At 44.5% G+C, this 21,432-nt stretch overlaps 2 protein-coding genes across 4 annotated transcripts in view; one reads left to right on the top strand and one right to left on the bottom strand.

Annotated features, from left to right (window-relative positions):
• Positions 1–3,170, bottom strand: part of LOC126547186 (heat shock factor protein 1-like) — a 157,922-nt gene extending 154,752 nt beyond the window's left edge. For all 3 annotated transcript variants that reach the window (XM_050195073.3, XM_055062810.2, XM_050195074.3), the window contains exons 1-2: positions 2,903–3,170; positions 1,853–1,961 (exon numbers count right to left, since the gene is read on the bottom strand). In XM_050195073.3, coding sequence (XP_050051030.1) covers positions 1,853–1,961; positions 2,903–3,007 — 214 coding nt within the window. In that variant the 5' untranslated portion in view covers positions 3,008–3,170. The remainder of the gene's footprint in view (positions 1–1,852; positions 1,962–2,902) is intronic.
• A 4,622-nt stretch (positions 3,171–7,792) lies between these two features.
• The window catches only part of LOC126547191 (inactive peptidyl-prolyl cis-trans isomerase FKBP6-like), a 54,916-nt gene continuing 41,276 nt past the window's right edge, over positions 7,793–21,432 (top strand). The window contains exons 1-3 of the mRNA XM_050195086.3: positions 7,793–7,902; positions 10,421–10,506; positions 16,253–16,481. Of these exons, the coding sequence (XP_050051043.1) occupies positions 10,433–10,506; positions 16,253–16,481 (303 nt within the window). The 5' untranslated portion in view covers positions 7,793–7,902; positions 10,421–10,432. The remainder of the gene's footprint in view (positions 7,903–10,420; positions 10,507–16,252; positions 16,482–21,432) is intronic.

The following is a 21,432-nucleotide window of genomic DNA, read 5'->3' as shown; positions in this document are numbered from 1 at the left end:
CCTAGAATCTACACCGTAGCTGCCAATTGCTTGTACATCAGCCTGCTTTTTCCCCACTTTTGTGTTAAAGTTGCCCATTACTACAGTATACCGAGTTTGCACTTTTCTCATCGCTAATTCAACATCTTCATAAAACTGATCTGCTTCATCATCATCATGACTAGAGGTTGGAGCGTAGGTTTTTACTACCTTTAACCTATACCTCTTATTAAGTTTTATTATAACTACTACTACCCTCTCAGTAATGCTGTAGAATTCGTCAATGTTGCCCGCTATGTCCTTATGGATTATAAATCCTAGTCCGTACTGCTTCTTATCTGGTAGTCCTCTGTAGCAGAGAACGTGGTCATTTGTCAGCACTGTATAAGCCTCACCAGTTCTGATGCCTGATAGTTTAATGCCTGATAGTTCTTCAAAGAGGACTGCTAAGCTAGCTTCACTCCAGAGAGTTCAGGTGTCAAATGTTGCCAGGGTCAGTTTCCATAGGTGGCCTGTACAGGTCCAGAGATTCTTAGCACCCTCTGCCGCATTACAGGTCTGACCGCTGCCTTGGTCAGGTGCTCTGCAGCTGCTGGGCACTGAGGGCCATTGGTTCATCGAATGAGTCATTTGCAAGGGAGTGGCCAAATACAGCACCAGGGAGGCCAATTCCTGTTCTGGTGAGGGAGTGTCTTTTGTTGAAGCTTAGTGGGCCTTCCTAATTGGATTATTATAGCCCCACTGGTTCTCTGCCTAACACCGGCATTTTTGCCGGTGTTTGGAGCCAGTCCAAGCCTGGAGATGTAGTGTATTGGAGGAGGAGCATTCGAGCTTATTACCTTCAGATTTAGAAATACTCAAGGATTCAAACTTTTAGCATGTAGAAACACAGTGGAGTAGACACCTCTAGACTCTTCCGCCAAAGTTTGGCTTCTTCGCTCGTCCCATGCAGAAAGACAGTGAACGCAAGTGGGCGAAGGTAGGGAGAGCTTGGCTTAGTGAAGAGGAAACTGCGCTGTGGCAGTCCACCACACTCTCTGAATGAATGCTGCAATTATACAGGAGCTACAAAACAACCATTGCAGTGAAAAACCTATATGACAACAGTAATGGAAGCAGTCTCCTCTTCAAGGCTTGTACAGGTGTGCCGTCGACAGCTCTATGACCCAAAACAGCAAATGCTGGCTGCGAGGTGCCGGGAGTGTGGAGAAGGAGAAGAGAATGGGGATCATCTGGTCCTGAGCTGCAGGAGCCTCACGCCACCCCACACAGAAGGCACCACGTTACCCCAAGCGCTGGGATTTCCAGTTGCCACGGGAGCAATTACCCGTGAGGAAACCGATAGTACACTGGACACATTCACAATAGCAGTGTCTACCACGAAGTAAAGGCTATATCAGTGGTGGAGGATAGGGAGCGGAGATCCATGAACTGAAGTTAGGCCATGCAATCAATAGTGACAATTTAGGCTGTTTCTATTTTTCATTCACATTTTTTGTCCTTCTGTCACACTGTTATTTTATCCTTTTAATTTTTGTTAGCACAGCTAGGATACAGGCCTTGTGCCTGTTCATTCTAAAAGGTGAAGCTACACCAATATCAACGCAAACAATTGAAATCGCATTCCATGCTCATTATGTTCCCTTATGTTTTCTTTTTGTTAACTTCTTTCTCGCTGTGTAAAGGTATTACCACCTTCTGCTTGGCAAATCCCCATCATGGGTTTGAGGCCACAAGTTCTGAACAATGGCAATATCCACAGTGGGAACCTGCTGCTGTTACAGCAAATGAGCTCAGAACTGGAGTAATCGATAAAGTTGGTTAATTTTATCAGTGCCATTAGTAATGAATTCTTTTTAAAACAGATACTTACACATATTTAGCTGCCTGATCAAGCTTGCCATGTTGTTGTGCTTGAAGTATAGGGGCAGAAGTTCCTTGGCAAACTGCGTCTGGTTGTGTATGATGAAGCTCTGTCCAGTCTATTAAAATGAGAGGAGGAGGAGGTAAGCACTGAAATTTGGTCAATCCCCAGGGTTTTCTACGAATAAACGGCCATGGCGTGCTAAGTTCGACATTTTTGAATAAGGAAGCAGACGCCGGAAATTAATACATTTCGTACACGCACGCACGCAAGGGGAGGGTAGGCTAAGGGTAAGAAAAAAAATTCAATTGTGGGGTTTTACGAGCCAAAATCATGACCTGGTTATGAGGAACCCCGTAGTCGTGGGCTCCCGATTTTGACCACCTGGGGTTCTTTAACGAGCCCCTATTGCACGGGACACGGGCAAGAGTAGGGGAAAAAAAGATAGTCCAAAGAATTGGAAAACCACATTGCGAGAAAGTGAATCCAACCGCATGAACGACACGCAAAAAAAAGAAGCTCTAAGGTGGTTCGAGATAGAAAATAAGGCACATATTTGAGAGTGCGAGAAAGCAAAGCAGTTAACGACGGCCAAAACGGATGACGCTGCCTAGTTATGTCGCAGTGCCAGATAGCTGCAGCCGCACAACATACATTTATATAACAGGTGCAATCATCGGAACACTGTTTACGGTGCTCCAAGCAATAGACGGGACGTGAAAAACAATTTACTGCACGTAGACTAAACGTAGGTGGATGAGTTCGTTCAACTGCCAAAGGCATCTCGAAGTGATTACGCACTTATGTGATCACTACAATACATAGGACGACGATACATTTACATGAGCGTATACTACGAGCGCCGTCCAATTGCCGGCAAGTGTCAACAGTCGTTTTCACAACGATCGAGTGTGGGACGCTCAAATGCGCCTCCACGCTGTTGTGTTTTCGCGAGATGCCAGATAAAACCGTAGCATGAAAAAGCTAAACAATGCTGCTTTAAAATGAAGTACACATTAGCCTAGCCCTAACCCATCCACAGGGACAAGCGCGACGTACCGAGCTCCAGCTGATCAGGTCGTTGCATTTCTCGTCTTCGACAAGCTTCCATAGCTTAACTAAAAATGCGGGGACGTTACTGACGCCAACTTCCGTGGTATGCATAGCAAACGCGGTAACGTACTTAGAACAATATTACTGTTCTGTGAAATGTGACCATTGTCGGCACATACAGAGACCTAGGGGACAAATAAAATGATAAAAACTCGCGCTGCCTCTACGCCGCACGATGCCCGACCTTGCGATGCCTGCCAAACATGGTTGCTTGCAGCGATGCGCTTTTTTCCCTCGCTATTCTGATTTCGGCTGTGTGAGTCATTGGTCGCCAAATCGGAAAGTGTCCACTGCTAATAGGCCTCAAAATACTTTTACTAGCCTTAATATAGCAAAAATTAAAAAAAACGCATTGCAATCTTCGGCGCAGTCGGGTTTAATTTCTAATTGTCATGTTTATTAACCTTATCAGTTGAATAAAACAAAATAAATGTGAATTGGTTAGCAGCTACAAATGCTTAAGCAAACATTGAGCACGAACTTTACTGTATTTTTACGCTAGTGCCAAGGTCGATCCAAATAGGTCGTGAAGCTATGGTGGCTACCATAGCGAAGCTTCGGGCGAAAAGCGGTTCCGTACAAGTTGTCACCGACATCAGCAAGGGGGGTTATGGGAGCAGCGATTGAAGCGCGACTATGTTTGGAGGGAACAAACATTGGGAAAGAAAAAAAAAGCGTTTTTTTTTTTTTTTAATTCAAGCGAGACACAGTTAGATTCATTCAACGAAAATAAAATTTCTGGTCAATCTTATATATTCGTGAGGAGTTAAGAAAATACAAGTTTATTGAATTTATTATTATTAATAAATACATTTCTTTTCAGAGCCCATCGTTACAGGGGGCGTTGACGCCACTATCACTCGGGAAGCTCGCAGTAAAATTGCGTATGAAGAACGGCTGAAGAATATGGAGGAAAGTAAATGGGCTGGGAGAGTGTTCAGGTATCTGTCACGGAGGAAGGAAACTAAGGAGAGGCCCTGACGTCACTCTTTGTGAAGCAAAAGTGAAGCCGGAAGTTGGCGTTGCTCATGGCGATGCCCCGCCTTTTGTGCCACCCTCCTCTCTTGTTTACATCTTTCGCGAAACCACGCCGCGCTGCGCGTGGTTTCGCACGCGGAGCGCGCGCGCTCGCGCAACATCCGGCAGAGCACGGTGCAGGTAACACAGCGCAACAAGACACGGTGACTAACGCAAACCCGCCCACACAGCGCCTTTGCCACGGCACGAAACCTACCAGAGCAACACGTGTGCGCGCTCAAAAAATTAGAAGAACGCCGCCATTGTGGCCCAAAAGGCGTGGCCATGCAGCAAAAAAAAATAAAAAAGCAGCAAAAGAAATGAGAACCTATACGTCATTTCCGCCACACTTTTCTCCTAGCGCGCGGAGGGGGTAGGGCCTCTCCTTAGTTTCCTTCCTCCGTGGGTATCTGTACAGGCAAAACATTGATTCACAGTGGAGGAAAAGAACTAGGAAGCTTACCAGCAAGTATGCGGCCTGTGGGGTGGGCAACACAGCAACAAAGAAGGTCAAGCGGAAAGTCCGAGAGGCTGAATTAATCTCATGGGTGGCGGCAATGGAAAAGAAACCTGCCATGAGTAACTAATTAAGGGGAAAAAACGAAATTAGGAAGGAAACCATTTATGATAACTCAAAGGGAAGCTCATTACTTTTCGAAGCGAGATCGGGATGCCTTAGAACACGCACCTATAAAGCGAGATATAAGAAGGAAGAAGAAGCATGTGCTTGCTGCGGTAAAGCTAGGGAAACGACGGAGCATATTTTATTAGAATGTGAAGACGTCTATCCAGCGGTCAATTTAGGCACCACTGGCCTCCTTGAAGCCCTTGGGTTCAGCGGGAGCAGTGGTAAAGCAAACAGGTCCGCAATAGACATCAGTAAGAGGCGATTGGAGGATTGGTGGAAGAAAAGTAGGGAAACGACAAAAGGCGGAGACGTACAAAAGCACAGTTCGCAATAGAGTATCAGAAAATTTGGACGTGGTAGTTCATAGTGTTTTTTTTTTTTTCATTGGTTAACCTAGGTAGGATATTAGGCAGCATAGTAGCAAGAGCTTGGTGGCGCAAGCCACCGCCCCGTTCCAAAGGGGACGCTCATAACATCCATCCATCCATCCATCCTCGCAATGCAATGTGTGCAGAAAGGTGCGCTCGTAAACTTCACCTGTTGAAATACGCCCCCCTCACAGGTGGTGTTTTTTTGCTTGTCGGAGTTTTTCTTAATTTTGTGACGCGGGTAGATACATCGCTTCTTAACCTGTTCAGTCAAAAGTATGGAGTTACGACCGCCAGATAATTGTGTGGTTGTGACTGCGCTGGCCGATCGGGCTTGTCATCCGACGATAGGATCAGCACTCTATACTTAAAGCTTTCGTCGGCCTCCAAAGAAAGTATGTTCGGTGCAGGGATGCGATTTCGACAACCCTACGGCTGGCCTTTTTCTGCATCGCTTTCCTCGCTGAAAGCTCGAAACGCCCATCAAGTCGAATGGCGGGGCATTTGAATATATAGCTCTAAAGGCAGGCCAACAAATCAAATTTTGCGCCTTCGAAAACAAAGTGACGTCACTTTTGCTTTTGGTGGATATGGCGTCGCATTATTTTTTCTTCCGCCGGAAGTGTTCCCACCACATACAGATGGCGCTAAGCCCCATAAACCACTAACGCCGTATATATTTACCTTGGTCATGCGGGGAAAAACTAATATGTAAGTATTCTTGCCAAAAATTAATTCAATATGCTTAAGAAGTGACTGTACAAAAATACAAAGATTTTTGGCTACTTTTGCGCTACTCAAATGTTTTGCTTTTGACTACATTTGGCAACGCCTCCTTTAAAAAGATGCCTGCCGCGTGCGCCGAAAACCTGCTGCCCTTACCTTTCCCCTTTTCTTCCTTTTCACTCGAGGCGGTAGCTAGCGATCGTTGCGGTGGTCGCTTGCAACACATGCGCGCATGCGCACATCACCGCATGGCAGCGCGGCCGGCGCGGCCGCCGCCGCGACACCCCACTGCCCCAGTCATGCCCCAGTCCCCTTAGCGGAGATAGAGACGTAAGTGGCGCCATCTCTTGACAACTGACCGCAACTCAAGGCGCAACGACTAGCGAGCGACGCCGCAGGCATCTTTCTAGAGGAGGCGTTGCATTTGGGCTACTGGGGAGGCCAATTTGGCTACCTGTGGCTGGAGCGGTCTGGCAACCCTGGGCACCATAAACATTTGTGTCTGTGTGTTTGTGTCTCTCGCTAGCTTCACCACAGAACACCTATACAAACTTAGAGAAGGGAAACTGTACCTTCCACAGTGCTACGGAAATAAGCGTAGCGGTGGCGTCGTGAACTAAAGTATGTGACCACGGGTGGCGCTGTACAACAGGAAACGGAAACGGGGTTTAGCACACGCTTCACCAGGTTTGCACACGCTTTACCAAGTGTTCTGTGGCTTTACTGGGTTTCTGGCTGCTGCGCCTCGATCGTGCTCCCGCCAGTTTAGTTGCTGTGTAGCAAACGTAGCGCCTACATATTTATGTAGGCGCTACGGCGAGTTGTGCCGCCGCGCTCCAGCTGTTGCATTTCGTGTAGGGCTACTGACAGAATGCGGTTTCCAGGTGGCACGATGGCCTCGACTGGAATAAACACACACGACACCAAAGATTGAGTAAGCCTGAAAATATTTTATTTGCATTTTACAAGTACAACAAAAAACACACGTCTACGCATCCACACAAACGCGGTTACATAGTCAAGAACATAGTCAAGAGATGGCTCATTAATAAGGGTAGCACAAACGCACAAGAAAGAAGACCTAAGCTACAAAACGTACGGTCGGCTGCTAAGTATATTAATTTCCCTGTCACCGCGTGTCACTTTTATACAGCATCTTTACAGCACTACCAGGCCGGGTAGTTTGGCGGAAAGAACGCAACAGCTTATACGGCCGTCAGCTGCCTCTTCCTTACGGGTGTCATAATTATCCTAATCGCCGCATCAACGTCGTGCAAGTTCGCATACAGGTATCTGTATCTGAACCATATGTACCAGCTTAATACACGTGTAGTGAAATTATGATAACCACTGCGTCTTATCAAACGTATTGGTTTTGCAAATGCGCATTGCAGCTGACGGAACGACATACTGTAAGTGAAGCACAAGAGAACAAGGACAAAATGAGGATACAATACTTGAAGAAATGAAGAATTAGTAGGCATACAGCAAACAAGCGATGACGGAGAACACACAATGATGCATCGGGTGTTCTGCGACATCGGTTTGCGTACTTACGGTGTTGATGGAGATCAACGGCATAAAAACGTACCTTCAAGCGTACTCCCTCAACCTCCGCCGCATTCATTATGATAGTCAACGCCTAAACAAAATGAGGCACTATTCTTTGCCAAGAGTAGACCTTCTTACAGCAAGTCTATGTAATGACTCGCAGACGAAACCAGCATGCTTTCGAAAATGTTTTACCGCCGTAGTATTCGAACGCCAACGGCCAGGAAACACATCGATACCAATAGGCTGTCGGCTGTCGGTGGTTAATCGAGCACAAAAACCTTGACGCTATGACTAAAAAGCAGCTTCAACAATCAAATTAAAAGAAAATCAACTGCCTATTTGCCTGAGGTAAAAAAGCATCCTTAGACACCTCGATTGTTCATGTCAATGGTTTGTGTAAATTAAAAAATTCAGCATGTTCAGCGCCCCTAGCAGAGAAAGCACAAATTAAACTATTCGACCAAATTACAGTAGCTCCACTTGCGCGCTTATGCTGAAACGCGCCTCGATTGATTTTTTGCCCTCTGTGGCCATTTGTTGAACTTGAGAGTGTGCGGGGCCGGCTTCACTGCTTTTTGGCGTTGTGTCGTTGTGTCGTGTGCCCACGTGAAAGCACTGGACCGAAAGCGCGCTTACTTTGGTTCACGCGGAAAGTGAGTAATTATTCAATTTGACCTCGACGACATTCATAACATAAATGCGTATAAAAACATGCTCCTGTCATTTATAATGGTTATTGTGGGTACTTGGTTGACATGGTCCTTTCTAGAACGCTGTGCGCGTTGTGTGTCATTCGGTGCCGGTTCGTATAAAATAGCACCCGTCTTCTGTCTTGTCGGATTAGCAAGTGCTGGAACTACTCTCGCCTTCTTACAAGCGATAATAGGCCAGCGTATATTTCTTGTGAATCTCGCTGTGGCTACCTGCGCGTGTGACAGCAACTGCTCGATTCTCGTTCGGCTGATAAGACGTGATTCTCTTTTAGAGGTTGGTTTGCCCATAGTATTACTGGCATGTCACTTTTAATTCCGAAAAGGGTATTCTACGGTAACCCAACTGATAACGGTAGTTCACTCGTTCGCTTTATCTCTTAATCGTAACGGCCAAATAGACGTAATATTTCTTGACTTTAGTAAAGCTATTGATAAGGTCCCGCATGATAAACTAATTTTTAAAGCTTAGAATCCTTGGCATCCCTCAAATCTTTGTCAACTGGATTTCCGCATACCTGACCTGACTAACAGAAAGAAACACACTGACATTGGGGGACAGCTTTCTGGCAGTCTCCCAGTCACGTCAGGGGTACCACAGGGTAGTGTACTGGGCCCCCCTGCTGTTCTTGGTTTATATTAACGATATTGTAAATGTAGTAACTCCTGGTGTGCAAATCCGGCTGTTTGCAGATTACTGCGTTTTGTTCAAAGAAATTTTTTGTTCCGATGATCAGATTGAGCTCAATGACAACCTGAATAACATATTGAAGTGGTGCAAAGATTGGGGGGATGTTTAACACCGACAAAACTATTTTCCTCCCCATAACACGTAAAAAAAAACACCTCTGTCTTTTACTTACAGACTTGGCCCTTCGTCATTGAAAAAAGTCTACAATTACAAATACTTAGGTGTTACATTAACAACTAATTTATCCTGGAATATACATGTTAGCAATATTTGTTCATCTGCCTTTCGAAAGCTCTGCTTCCTGAAACATAAACTTCAAACCACTCCAAGCAATGTTAAACTACTATGTTATTATTCCTTAATCAGACCCAAATTAGAATACGCTAGTGCAGTATAGGACCCGTATACTCATATTAACATTAAGTGTCTTGAAAGAATAGAGAGGAAAGCAGTCCGGGTTATTTATAACAAATTCTCAAACTGACTCTCCATCCGAAATAATGATAGCCATTGACATTCCCCTTCTTAAAACACGTTGGAAACAGTTCCGAATCGACTTCCTTTCACTACTTCTTAACCATAAACTTGCGATAAATGCATCATCGTATCTATCACCCTTACTCTATCACCCAGACCCACAAGGCACCATCAGCCTAACTCTTTTAACACCTTATTTTGCTAGAACTGATACTTCCTATTTCTATTTCTATTTAGTATTCTATTTAGTATTTCTATTTAGAAAATAGTATTCCTATTTTCCGCGCACGGTCTTAGATTGAAATGAATTAATCCAGACATCTTAGTCTCTCCTACCGCACCGAAACATCACTGTTGCACCATTTCAAATCTGTTATTGTAGCACTGTTATTGCACTAATCTAGAAACAGATTCCGTCGTTGTTTTGTACTCAGTTGTATTATATCTTATTACACTAATCTTTAAACAGATTTCATTGTTGACATTTTATGTTTTATTATCTATGTTATTTCTTCAAACAGTTCGTACTGTCGTTTTTTTGTATTATGACTGTTTTTTGAAACTACCCACCTGCTTGGACCCAAGGGTCTGCAGAATGTAATAATTAAATAAATACTTAAAGGGACACTAAAGTGAAACAATAAATCAGTTTAGACTAATAAAGCATTGCTTGAGAACCCTGCAGGTACTCATTTCAAAAGAATAGTTTGATTATTAGATGAGAAAATGAAGGTCCAAGTATCAGTATTTGAATTTCGTGCCGGAACGCCAGCGTCAGCGTGACGTCAGGGATCCCAAAGTATGTTTTAGTATTTGGGCCGCGTTGGCTGAATAAAGGTTCCCAAAACTTGCCATGTTTAATATTTGGTTCCTTTAGAACACAATGTAGTCAATCTGTACCGTTATATATAATTAGTAGGCCCTAGAAGATGCCATCAAAATCCAAGGCGTCACAGCCCCCAGGTGCGGGAACTTAAGTAGGTGTCGCCGCCCGTATTTCGTTCTTGTGCTTTTTCTGGCTTACCAACCGTCTTATCGTTGTAAGAGTGGTGTTTTTGGTGTTGTAGAACGGTAATTTACTAATGCAGAAGAAATTATTTTTCACTTTAGTGTCCCTTTAAGCGGTTCAGCGTTAACCTGCGTCACGTTATGAGACGAACATGTCTGAAGAGAACTGTCCTGCAAAAACCAATTTCTGCTTATTACGTCTTTTATAGAGTGTCTACACATAACTATCCTTGCATGTGATGCTCCTGTTATGATAGTAGTAATCCGTGTTGCCCTGACATCCAGGTGCTGTTTGCCATGGAGAAGGAGATAACTGAAGAGGATGAGATGGAATACGTCCGTTCCGTCTTGAAAGAGCCACTGACATACGAGTGAGTTGTATTTTGTTCGTAACTGAGACTTAAGATGCACGTGTCGTGTCACTGCACAAGTTACATTTGTACTTTGCAGAGAACTTGCAACTGGTAAGCAGTTACATGCAAATGTATATATATTCCAGCAGAAACCATCACAGGGTGGCTGTCGACATTAACGCGATTACCATTGAAGCAGTTTAGCAACACCTTATTGCCCCTTCCGAAATGCGTTATGTATGAGGCGTGTACTGCCGCCGAGTTTCTCTTTTTTCCCTCTGGACACGCTGTGCCATGTAGCAACGCCACCACGAAGTCTGCGCGTGGCGAGTGTCGAAATATATATTCAGACAACCTTCTGTGAATATATATATTCCCCCCCAGAACCAGATAAATGTTAGATGATTTCTTTGTGATGATGAGCAGTCTGTACCCAGTGACCTAGGTTGGCATAAAAGATTAATTGAAGAGCGGCACACACCCACCGACCCAAGTTGGTCTGACGGTTGGTTTGGAACCCAGTTTTTTCAGCATAGCAGCTTGATGCTACTCTACCAATTAGACCATGGATTACCCAGTGACTCAAGTTGGTGTGAAAGAGATTAGTTAAGGATAGGTAGACATGCATATTGCAAACTGGGCAAAGTTCTCAAAGAATGCTCTTCACATTAGTAAAGATAAATAAATGTTAAGGTTGCATGAGACAATAAAACAGTCATTTTGTGTTCACAGCCATTGCATGTAGAATGTGGAACAGAGGTAGGTTAGAAGAATGAAGGATGCACATTTGCACCCATTGATGGACTACATGAAGCTCCAGAGAAGTATGTTGTTGCATGTGTGCGATAAAACCCACAAGACTACAAGGTTCAAGTGGTAACAGCAAAACTAAAGGACAAGGTCTGATAAAATAGAGCAGGGGGATGAGATTGCATGTCTGTCTTCTGTCAAGAACCCCTTTTCAGCCTAACACTCATTACAACTCAAAAAAGTGGGCTCTAGCGCTGCTCTTTAATAAAGTGGTCACTGTGTTTTAGTGAAGATTTCCAAAGCGATTTCTGAATGAAGATTGATCTAGGTGTTCTCTGTCTTTAAGGTTGCACTTGCGTGAATGTTTTTCTTGAGCTGAATCTTGCCATAGCATTACCTGAAAAGCATTAATTGAAGTACAGTGTCTTCCATTCAGAGGTTAGCACTTGGAGTCAAAGCCCATGTGTGAATATGTGGTAATTCCTTGTGTCGGTGTGTATGCCCAATTGGGGGGAACACAGGAGCTTGGTCGTCACTAGTACGAGAGCAGCCCAGCAACGCTTGGTGCAACATTCTTAAAGGGGCCCTGAACCACTTTTTATCAAAGTGGAGACAGGCATTTGAACTGAAAATAGGCTATTTCAGAAATACTTTGCTACAAAAAGTATGTCAATATGTTGAGCAGAAGCGGATTTATTGGCAAGTAAACGCAGCCTCTGCTGTGCTCCCATTCCTTCTTCAATGCCTTGCACTGTGAAGGCTATGGTGCAGTGGGGTGTGCCCACAACGCTCTGCCTTCTAAATGTCACCGTGGCACGCAGTTGAAATTTCATTTTGGATGTTAATGTAGACGCTGCGACTTCTGCCTTTGGTGCCTGCGATGCGCTAAGCACGGTTGTCCTCAGCAAGCCGCAATGTGTTTAGCCAGTGGACTCTGGGTGGCCACGGTGTCTGTGCCATGTAGCCAACTGCAGCTTGATGTCAGCTTTCGGCCAATAGCAGCCCTCAAGGAAGTGATGAAATAAAGCGTCCGGTGACAAAATAAAGCGTCCAGAAGAGAGTGAGGACTGGGCCTTCTGTTGAAAAGAGAACATTTGAGAAAACGGTGAATTCGCGATCCACTTGCAAGCTCCACACACCACGTACGACAGCAAAACTTGGCTGAGAAGTTCACAGCAGCGTGTGCTACCTAGGGACTGTTATTTCACTAAGCCCAAGGGGCAGTTCAGGGCTCCTTAAATTCTGTATTACAGCATTGCTGATTCCGCATGCTAATGCTAGAGGTATTGCAATTTGCAATCCTTTAGAACCGCCACCTTCCGTGTCAGAAAGTGCAACTCTAGAAAAGGGGTGCAATTTTATAAGCGTAGGAATTGCAATGGTGTGGCAGTGCAATGCCATTGTAAATAATTGCTTCATGCATAGCATGGTAGGATAAGTAGTGCACAGGGGCATTGCCATACTGCTGCTCTTGTGTTGGCAGATTCCTGATAGTGCTCACATTCTGTTGACTGCGCCATTGTAAATAAAGGAATAGAAACAACACCTGCTCACTCTGTCGGCTGTTCTATTCTGTTCTTCCTCGTTCCCACTATTCGTCATTACACAATATATAGAGGTTAATTTTGTAAAGCACACCTGCCATGGCGGCGTAGTGGCGTTAAGCTACTCAGGCCAAGGACACCAGATAAAACCCTGGCCGTGGCGGCACCATTTCGATAGGGACAAAATGCAAAAACGTCTGTGTACTGTGCATCGAATGCACGTTAAAGAAGCCCAGGTGGTCAAAATTAATTCGGAGTCCCCCACTGTAGCATGCCTCACGATCATATTGTGGTTTTAGCACATAAAACCCAAGAATTAAGTTTTATGTAAAGTGTGTTATTGAGAGGGATATTGACAATTTTGTGAAAATGATTGATGGTAAAAAAGGCATTTGCAAGTGGTGTCAGCAAATTTGCAATAGTATTCACAGCAGGGATGGAAGTGCTGCGCCAATTGTGCCATCTTGCGCCAAAGCACCTAGCGGCACCAACTTGCACCAAAACCCGAAGTTTGAATGAAATCGCTAAATTTTGGGGGATGTTTGTGTTCTGTGGCAACCACACAGTCATGAATTGGCTGTTCGCATTTAGCCCTAGAAGCCAAGCTAAAGCAATGTATGTCTTATGCCTTCGTGTAATATGCAGACCAGCTACAGATAATTTGAACTGATGCTTTCTTTATGGGGCAGTCTGGACAGACAGCCACGCTCTCAGTTGAATGAATAAGTTATGCAGTCTGTCATTATACAATTTAGGGCTTGCTTACCGGTACCGATCGCCGGTTAGCCACTCATACGAACATATTAGCAGCAAGCTTTCCACAACTTGTGGGGGGCTTGTGGAAAGCTTGCCGGTCACATCGGCCAACAGCCAATTTTAGCAATGGCACACTGCCTTGGCCGTTAGGGCTAATCGGTAGTGCTTCGAAAGGCCGGTCGGGTAATGGCGACAAAAGTTAAGTTTTACGCCGAATCGACTCGTATCTATTCACAGAGGCCTCACGACACGTAGGAAGCCGACAATCTGCCTCACAACAAAAGCGTGCGTACAGGATGGTACGTGGTCCACCACTATCACCATCTTTACGTTTCTTCGATTCCCCAAGGTACAGTGGTGCACCCTGCACCCCCGCACTCGATTGCATGGGGTGCAAGACAAGGTGCCACTGTGGTGCAGTACACCCTTGAACCTTGCAGTGAGTGGGTGCAACGTGACCCATAACAATTGGCACCACTTGAAGCTTTTCATTTGGGGTGCTGTGCACCTTTTTTGCATCGAAGTAACCTTTTGTGACACTGCACAGAGGCATTTCATCTTGTAGCCGTTCATAGACGCATAGTCTCTTGTCAGGCTTCTAGCATTGTTATTGGGTGTATAATACACATTTTGTCTAGTGCGGTAAAGCATATCAAAAGACACCTGTCATTTGGAATGTACTACATAGGACATTTGGGATCAATTTTTGTCTTGTGCCTTATGGCGCAAATTGTTCTGGCTCACTTGTAATTTGATGTCTGTCTTGCACCCTGGCACATATCTTTGTTCTTGTTAGCCTACAAAATTTTATGTAATTGTTTACAAAATTAAGTTCCTTGCCTACCCAAATAAAAATGTTTGCTACGTACCGTGCTTGGTATACCGTCTGTGGGAAGGCAAGCTTAATTGGTCGTTATTGGCTTTGTGTCTTGCTTCGCTGTTGAGCAGCACTTACTAGTTGTGCAGTAATAACAAGCTTCACCAAATGGCTACAGATTACTGCTACAGTGAAAGCTCGTTAATTCGAACTTCAATAATTCGAATTTATGGATAATTCGAACTGTGCGATTTGGTCCGGGCAAGCTCCACAGAAGTCTATGTATAATAAAGCCCATTAATTCGAATGCAAGAAGGTTCCGCCACGGATAATTCGAACTACGCTCGCCTGACACACGGCCAGAGAAACGCGCCTACTGCCTACACACAAGGCTGCGTCGCCTCCGGAACGGAGAGAATGGCGAGAGAAGGCAAAATCGGGAAAAAAATCTAACCGGCGCGGGGTCGGCCAGAAGGCAGTGGCGGCTGCCACCTCTCCGTTCTACATAACCTCCGAGACTTCTTGCCCGTTGCGAATCTCGGAGGCATTGCAAATCTTGTGCAGCTGCTAATGTTGTGCGGCAGATGGCACAGCAAGCACCAAAACACAGCGAATCAAATGCGTCGCAGCTGCGCTTGCAATCAAGAACCAACGAATCGGGGCCTTCGCCACCTTCACATGTTCAGCGTCTTTGTCTCAGCAGTCTTCATCGGTTGTGCACGTCTGTTTTGAGCTTAGGAGGTATTGGCCGTCGCGATTCTTTGTGATGGTGTTAAGCCTCGGCTAACATTCGTTTCGGTGGACAGCGGTGGTGTGGCACAGTCAAACCCAGAGCTTCAACTTGAAGATGGCGTGTGCCTGCGGCACACACTTTCTGACATGCCCTACTGCTTCCAAATCGCAGTGTATTGTTGTTCTCCTTCACTTTCGTTAGTTCAAAATTTCGTTAATTCGAACTGAAGAGGCTTCCCCTTGTGGTTCGAATTAATGAGCTTTTACTGTATACTATGCCAAGTGTTCCAAAAAGACAAATTTTTCTGCTCCAAAACTGCTCCAAAATGCTGGTGTGGCTGTTCCTAAACTGCTTCAGAATGACATTTTTCCTGCTCCAAAAATTACTCCAAATCCTAAACTGGCAGAACCACCACTGTATATATGATCTACCTAGAGCTAACTTCACGCCACATTTGTAGCATCCTCTGTCATGTATCTATTGCATCTGTTTCACAATTTGTGTGTTCTCTCAGTGCAAAGTTTTGTGTGGTATTAATTTTTGTTTCATGTTTTTCATATATGAACAATTTATTTGCATTTTCTCATTTTTACCTCTAGCTAATTTAGTTTTAGTAGTTGCCACATATTTTTTCTTTACCTTGTTCAAATTTTATTTAGCTTCAGTGAACATTGAGTTGTGTGTAAACTGGGAAGGGGGATGAGTGCTACATCAGGCTTTAAAAAGCCTTTATGCTTCTAGGCAATTCTGTGTACTTGTTGTCTGAAGAAAGATGAATTAAATTTATTCTATTGTTAGCATGCACTCTTTTTATAAGGTGTTAAAAAAATATGACGCGAGAAATGGTTTATGCCCATCTTGAATACCTATTTTCCCCCTTGTTTGCACACTTACAGGTGCAGAGTAGGGAACTAATGCCTGTTAATGCATTGGCCCAGAACTATAACCCATGCTTTCATTCCCAGTCCAAGTAACATGTTTATGACTGCAGCTAATCTTGCACCTGCTCCTTTTGATAATTGTTTGTATATCTGTCTCAGCACATTAAAGTAGTCAAAGTATTCTTGTGGTGTCTTGCTCACATGTGGCTAGAAATTTGGAACAAACTGGGAAATGTTCTGCTTTAGTCAGAAGTGGCATAGCAGTGATCTATCCTTTTTACAGGAATGTGCAGCATGGAACAGTGTTTGAAATTCAGCCAGAGCCAGCAAATGAAGACAAGGCCAAAGAAGAGTCAACTTTTGAACCTGCAAAAGTTATGGAAAATTTGCGGCTTGACCTGCTGGATGGCGGCGAAGATGAAATAGACCCTAACTATGATATAGCCCTTCCATTTGAGAGAATGGCTTTATCTATGCAGCCTCTCACAAAAGACCGAGGAGTCCTCAAGAAAGTAAGTTCATTGATATATAATTCATTAGTAATCGCAGAAGGAATCTTTATTTGAAATCTATTGAAGATAGAAAGAACAAGCATATTTAATTATGTATCTGAGTTTACACAAGAAATTTACTGCTTTTGTGTTACTACTATGTGTATTTCGGTGATGAACAGGTGCATGTTAGTGTGTGCCTGCATGGATTTCACAAGTGGGCGTCCTTAACTCTTTTGTTACCATGGGAAAATGATCGTTCTTAAATGATGTAAGAAAAAAAAATTGTTGCTATGGGCAACACTTTAGTATATAATGCAGCATTAAAAATTGTACAAAAGTAATTGGTGTTTTGAAATACATAAGTTACAAGATAGAAATCTTTAATAAATAATAAGCATAAATTTACAAAGACATTTTTGTGGCCATATATCAAATGTCTATATATCTATTAAAAAAAATCACTGATACAGAATATATGTTAAATAAATGTTCCAAGAACACTTTTCTGGAAGAAATAATCAATACAAAACTGTTTTTGGGGTACGAAACATGAAATGTGCTTGAAAAAAAAAAAAACATCTCAGTCAGAACCTGAACTTATCGGCAGACAACTGGTTGCTTTTTCTACCAATTACAACCCTTCAATGCTATGCGATCGTAAATCTGGCTATGTAATGTCATCCCCTTCTGGTGCTCTGACCTTAGTAGAAAAATCTATTGTTGATCTGCTGTAAACACAAGCCACAGGCTTTTTTTTCCCCCCCATAAGCAGCGAACCCTGCCACAGCCTGCACATTTCAGTTTACCAAAAGTTGTTTTTGCAGCAGAAACAAAACCGAAAGTGATTCCGAAAACCCTTTTTCTGAGCTACGCACGGGATAGTGTTATGCATCTGAAAAATGGTTTCATTGTGTCGAAATCTGCGATCGAGATCATTTATCACTATGATCTATTTGAATACTGGTGGCAACGAAAGGATCACTTGTCCATACCCTTCCAGGGCAAAAACGTATGCACTGGTTCATTACAATAAAGGAGAGCTTTAGATTAGGGGACGCAAGCCGCACCCAAGCGTTTGGGGACGCAAACTAAATTGTGGACCCTTTGCGCTCTTTTGCACTCACTTTGAATTCCTTTGTATGCCTGGCAGTTTGCATCCCACAGGGCTTAGGTGAAGCTTGCATTCCTTTATCTAAAACTTTCTAAAGTTGCAACACCTTAATTATGTTAAAAAATAATAATAAAGGGAAAATGAGACATCCACCCAAACATAGCAATTGCTACGAAGGAAACCCACACATGTTCCTCAAAAGAAGAGCCTCGCAATTGAATAAAAATTCATCCTGGTCCAGACCAACTGCGAGGCCTTTCTTTCGAGGAACCTGTATGGGTTTCCATTGTAGCAATTGCTACATTTGGGTGGTTGTCTGACTTTTCCTTTATTAATTACTTCTCCCCACCTTGCAGGTTTCTACAGAACTGTTACGTTTAGTCAGATGTTCACATCACATATCTTTAATTATTATATATTAATTTGGCCTTTCTCTTTGTAGCATGACATCTGTTGTCGTTGTGGTGGGGCTGTACTAATCCAGGGACAAGCAAATTAGTAAGACCCACTACGCTTCAACAACGCACTCCCTCCCAAATTACTCATTCGGTTAACCAATGGCCCGCAGTCCCCAGCAGCTGCGGAGCACCTGACCAAGGCAGCGGTCAGACCTGAAAACGCAGCAGAGGGTGCTAAGAATCTCTGGACCCGGACAGGCCGCCGATGGAAACTGACCCTTTCCATATTTAACACCCGAAACCTCTCGAGGGAAGCTAGCCTAGCAGGACTCTTTGAGGAACTATCAGGCATTGTTTGGGATATCATTGGCCTTAATGAGGTTATAAGAACTCGTGAGACTTATACAGTGCTGACAAATGACCACGTCCTCTGCTACAGAGGACTACCATATAAGAAGCAGTTCGGAGTAGGATTCCTAATCCATAAGGACATAGCGGGCAACATTGATGAATTCTACAGCATTAATGAGAGGTTAGCAGTAGTCGTAATAAAGCTGAATAGGAGGTTTAGAATAAAGGTAGTACAAACCTACGCTCCAACTTCCAGTCACGATGATGAAGAAATAGAACAGTTTTATGAAGATCTTGAATTAGTGATGGCGACGGCAGCGGCAATGTGAAACGCAGGGACGGGCGCCAAAGAGCTGCGCTCTAAAATGGACGCAGCCTGAAAACAGTGAGAAGGAAACTAGGCATCTGACAAACCAAGACGAATGCACTGAAAGATAGGCAGGGTAATACTGTTATGTGAACGAATGATTAAGAACTGGAGACTATTTACAAAGTATATTATTACGATATCATCGAGCGATGCTCAAGGAACAATATTTACAAGGGATAACTGCAGCGCTGGCCAGTTCAGCCGACAGCATGAGAGCCAGAGAGTGTTTGTTCTCTTAGTCGGGGCGCCCATGTTTATCATCCACAAAAAAAACGCAGTATGCATGTATCATTTATCTCCGGCGGTGGAAGCACCGTCCCGGTGCGTCTAAATATCGGTGAGAACAGGAGAGTGGTATGGTTTGAGGCGTGCAACATGCACAACTTCAGTGGAATTCGGGGCAGATGAGGCACTGGTACTGACTGGGGCGATTTTGTACGTAACTGGAGTCATGGCACGCAGCACTCGATATGGGCCTGTGTATCGAGACAGGAGTTTTTCTGACAGGCCAACGTGATGAGTCGGGGACCACAGGAGTACCAGCGATCCAGGCGAAAAGGGGACGTCTCTGTGTTGGTGATCGTACAAACGCTTTTGCTTCTCTTGGGAGGTCAGGAAGCGAGTGTAGGCAATTTTGCGTGCTTGGGCTGCCCTGGTGATGGCGTCAAGTGCATACTCGCTGCTCTCTGCTGCGGTGCATGGAAGGGATCCGTCCAGTGGCAATGTGGGTTCTCGGCCGAAGAAGAGAAAGAACGGGGAATAACCGGCAGTGTCGTGACGCAAAGAATTATATGCAAAAGTGACATAGGGTAGGGCAAGTCCCAATCAGTATGGTCGGACGAGACATACTTTGCAAGCATGTCTGTTAGGGTGCGATTCAGACGCTCCGTTAGACCATGAGTCTGCGGATGATAAGACGTAGTCAGCTTGTGTTTAGTTGAGCAGGACTACAGGATGTCATCGATGACTTTAGAAAGAAATGTTCATACTCAGTGTCCGTAAATGTCTGTAAATGTCGATGGTCAGTAAGCAGTTGGTGCGGAGCACCATGCTGCAGAATTGCATAGCGTAAAAGATAATCGGCGACATCTGTGGCGCAGCTTGTTGGAAGCGTTCTGGTGATGACGTAGCACGTGGCGTAATCTGTCACCACAGCGACCCACTTGTTGCCAAACGTGGATAGAGGGAAAGGGCCAAGTAAGTCCAATCCAACACGAAAGAACGGCTAGGCGGTAAGCGTAGGCGATAACACGGTCTTCACGTTGTTGGCGCAGGGCTAAGACGGCTCCGATACCGTGACCACTGGCATCGGTACGCACCTCTGTAGGAAAGGACTGGTTAGTAAGGTCGGCAAATGCGGCAGTTTGAGCGGGGCCCCACCTGAATGGCACGTCCTTCTTCAGAAGATCAGTAAGTGGTCGGGCAATTGCTGTGAAGTCTATAGCGAAGCTTCGGAAGTAGGAGCAGAGTCCTACAAAACTTTGGACGTCTTTGACAGACTGAGGTACAGGATAAGACGTGACAGCACAAATTTTCTTCGGGTCTGGTTGAATACCGGAAGCGTCGACGAGGTGGCCCAGCACTGTAATCTGCCGACAACTGAAGTGACACTTCGAGGAATTTAGTTGGAGCCCAGCCTCGAGGAAAACTTGAAGAACAGCTGATAAGCGCCCAAGGTGTGTCTCAAATGCAGACTAATATACAAGAATGTCGTCTATGTAGCAGAGGCATGTTGACCATTTGAAGCCTTGATGCAAAGAGTCCATCATACGTTCGAACGTCGCTGGGGCATTGCATAGACTGAATGGCATAACTTTGAATTGATATAGACTATCAGGGGTGACAAACGCTGTCTTCTCTTGGTCTTTTTCATCCACAGAAATTTGCCAATAACCAGACCGAAGGTCTATTGATGAAAAGTAGTTGGCACCGTGGAGACAATCGAGAGCGTTGTCAATGCGAGGCAAGGGGTAGATGTCTTTCTTGGCAATTCAGTTTAGATGACAATAATCTACGCAGAAACGCCATGTGCAATCCTTCTTTTTAACAAGCACCACGGGCAATGCCCAAGGGCTTGACGAAGGTTTAGCAATGCCTTTGGCAAGCATCTGGTTCACTTCATCTTGAATAACCTTACGCTCTGAAGCAGAAACTCGATATGACCAGCAATGAATAGGACTAGCATCACCAGTATTTATGTGATGCTTAAGAAGTAAAGTCTGGCCCAATTGGTGATCGTTGAGATCGAAGATGTCGTGGTAGGAAAACAAAAGGCGACACAGAGCTGCTGCTTGTTCAGGCAATAGGTACGCAGCAATCGTGACAAAATGTTGCGTCAGGGCAAATAGCATCCTGTAGCCATGGTGAAGAATCTGAGCAGATGTCTACTGAAAATGTCGTGATTTGGTCATCTCCTACAGCACGCAGCGTTGCAACCGGTATGCCTTGGGGTAGAACTTCCTTTGTCAGGCCAAAATTGACGATGGGGAGGCGTGTCCAGTTATCGGCGGCGGTGACGACGGAGTTGGGCACAGTGATATTGCACTTCAAAAGGGCATCAGGAACAGGTGTGGCGACGTAATCACCATCGGGCAAAGGAAAAGATGATAACAAATCGACGAAAGTCAAGGCTTTAGGTGGCAGATGCACGAAAGCGGTCATACTAAAGTTGTTTCGTAGTTCGGCACGAATATGCACGAGTAGAGGAAGTTAGAGGCAAAGGGTACCGGCAGAACAGTC

The sequence above is a fragment of the Dermacentor andersoni genome, chromosome 1, assembly GCF_023375885.2.
Source record: "Dermacentor andersoni chromosome 1, qqDerAnde1_hic_scaffold, whole genome shotgun sequence".
Taxonomy (NCBI): domain Eukaryota; kingdom Metazoa; phylum Arthropoda; class Arachnida; order Ixodida; family Ixodidae; genus Dermacentor; species Dermacentor andersoni.
The sequence above is the reverse complement of the archived record's forward strand: the minus strand, read 5'-3'. Positions and strand labels throughout refer to the sequence as shown.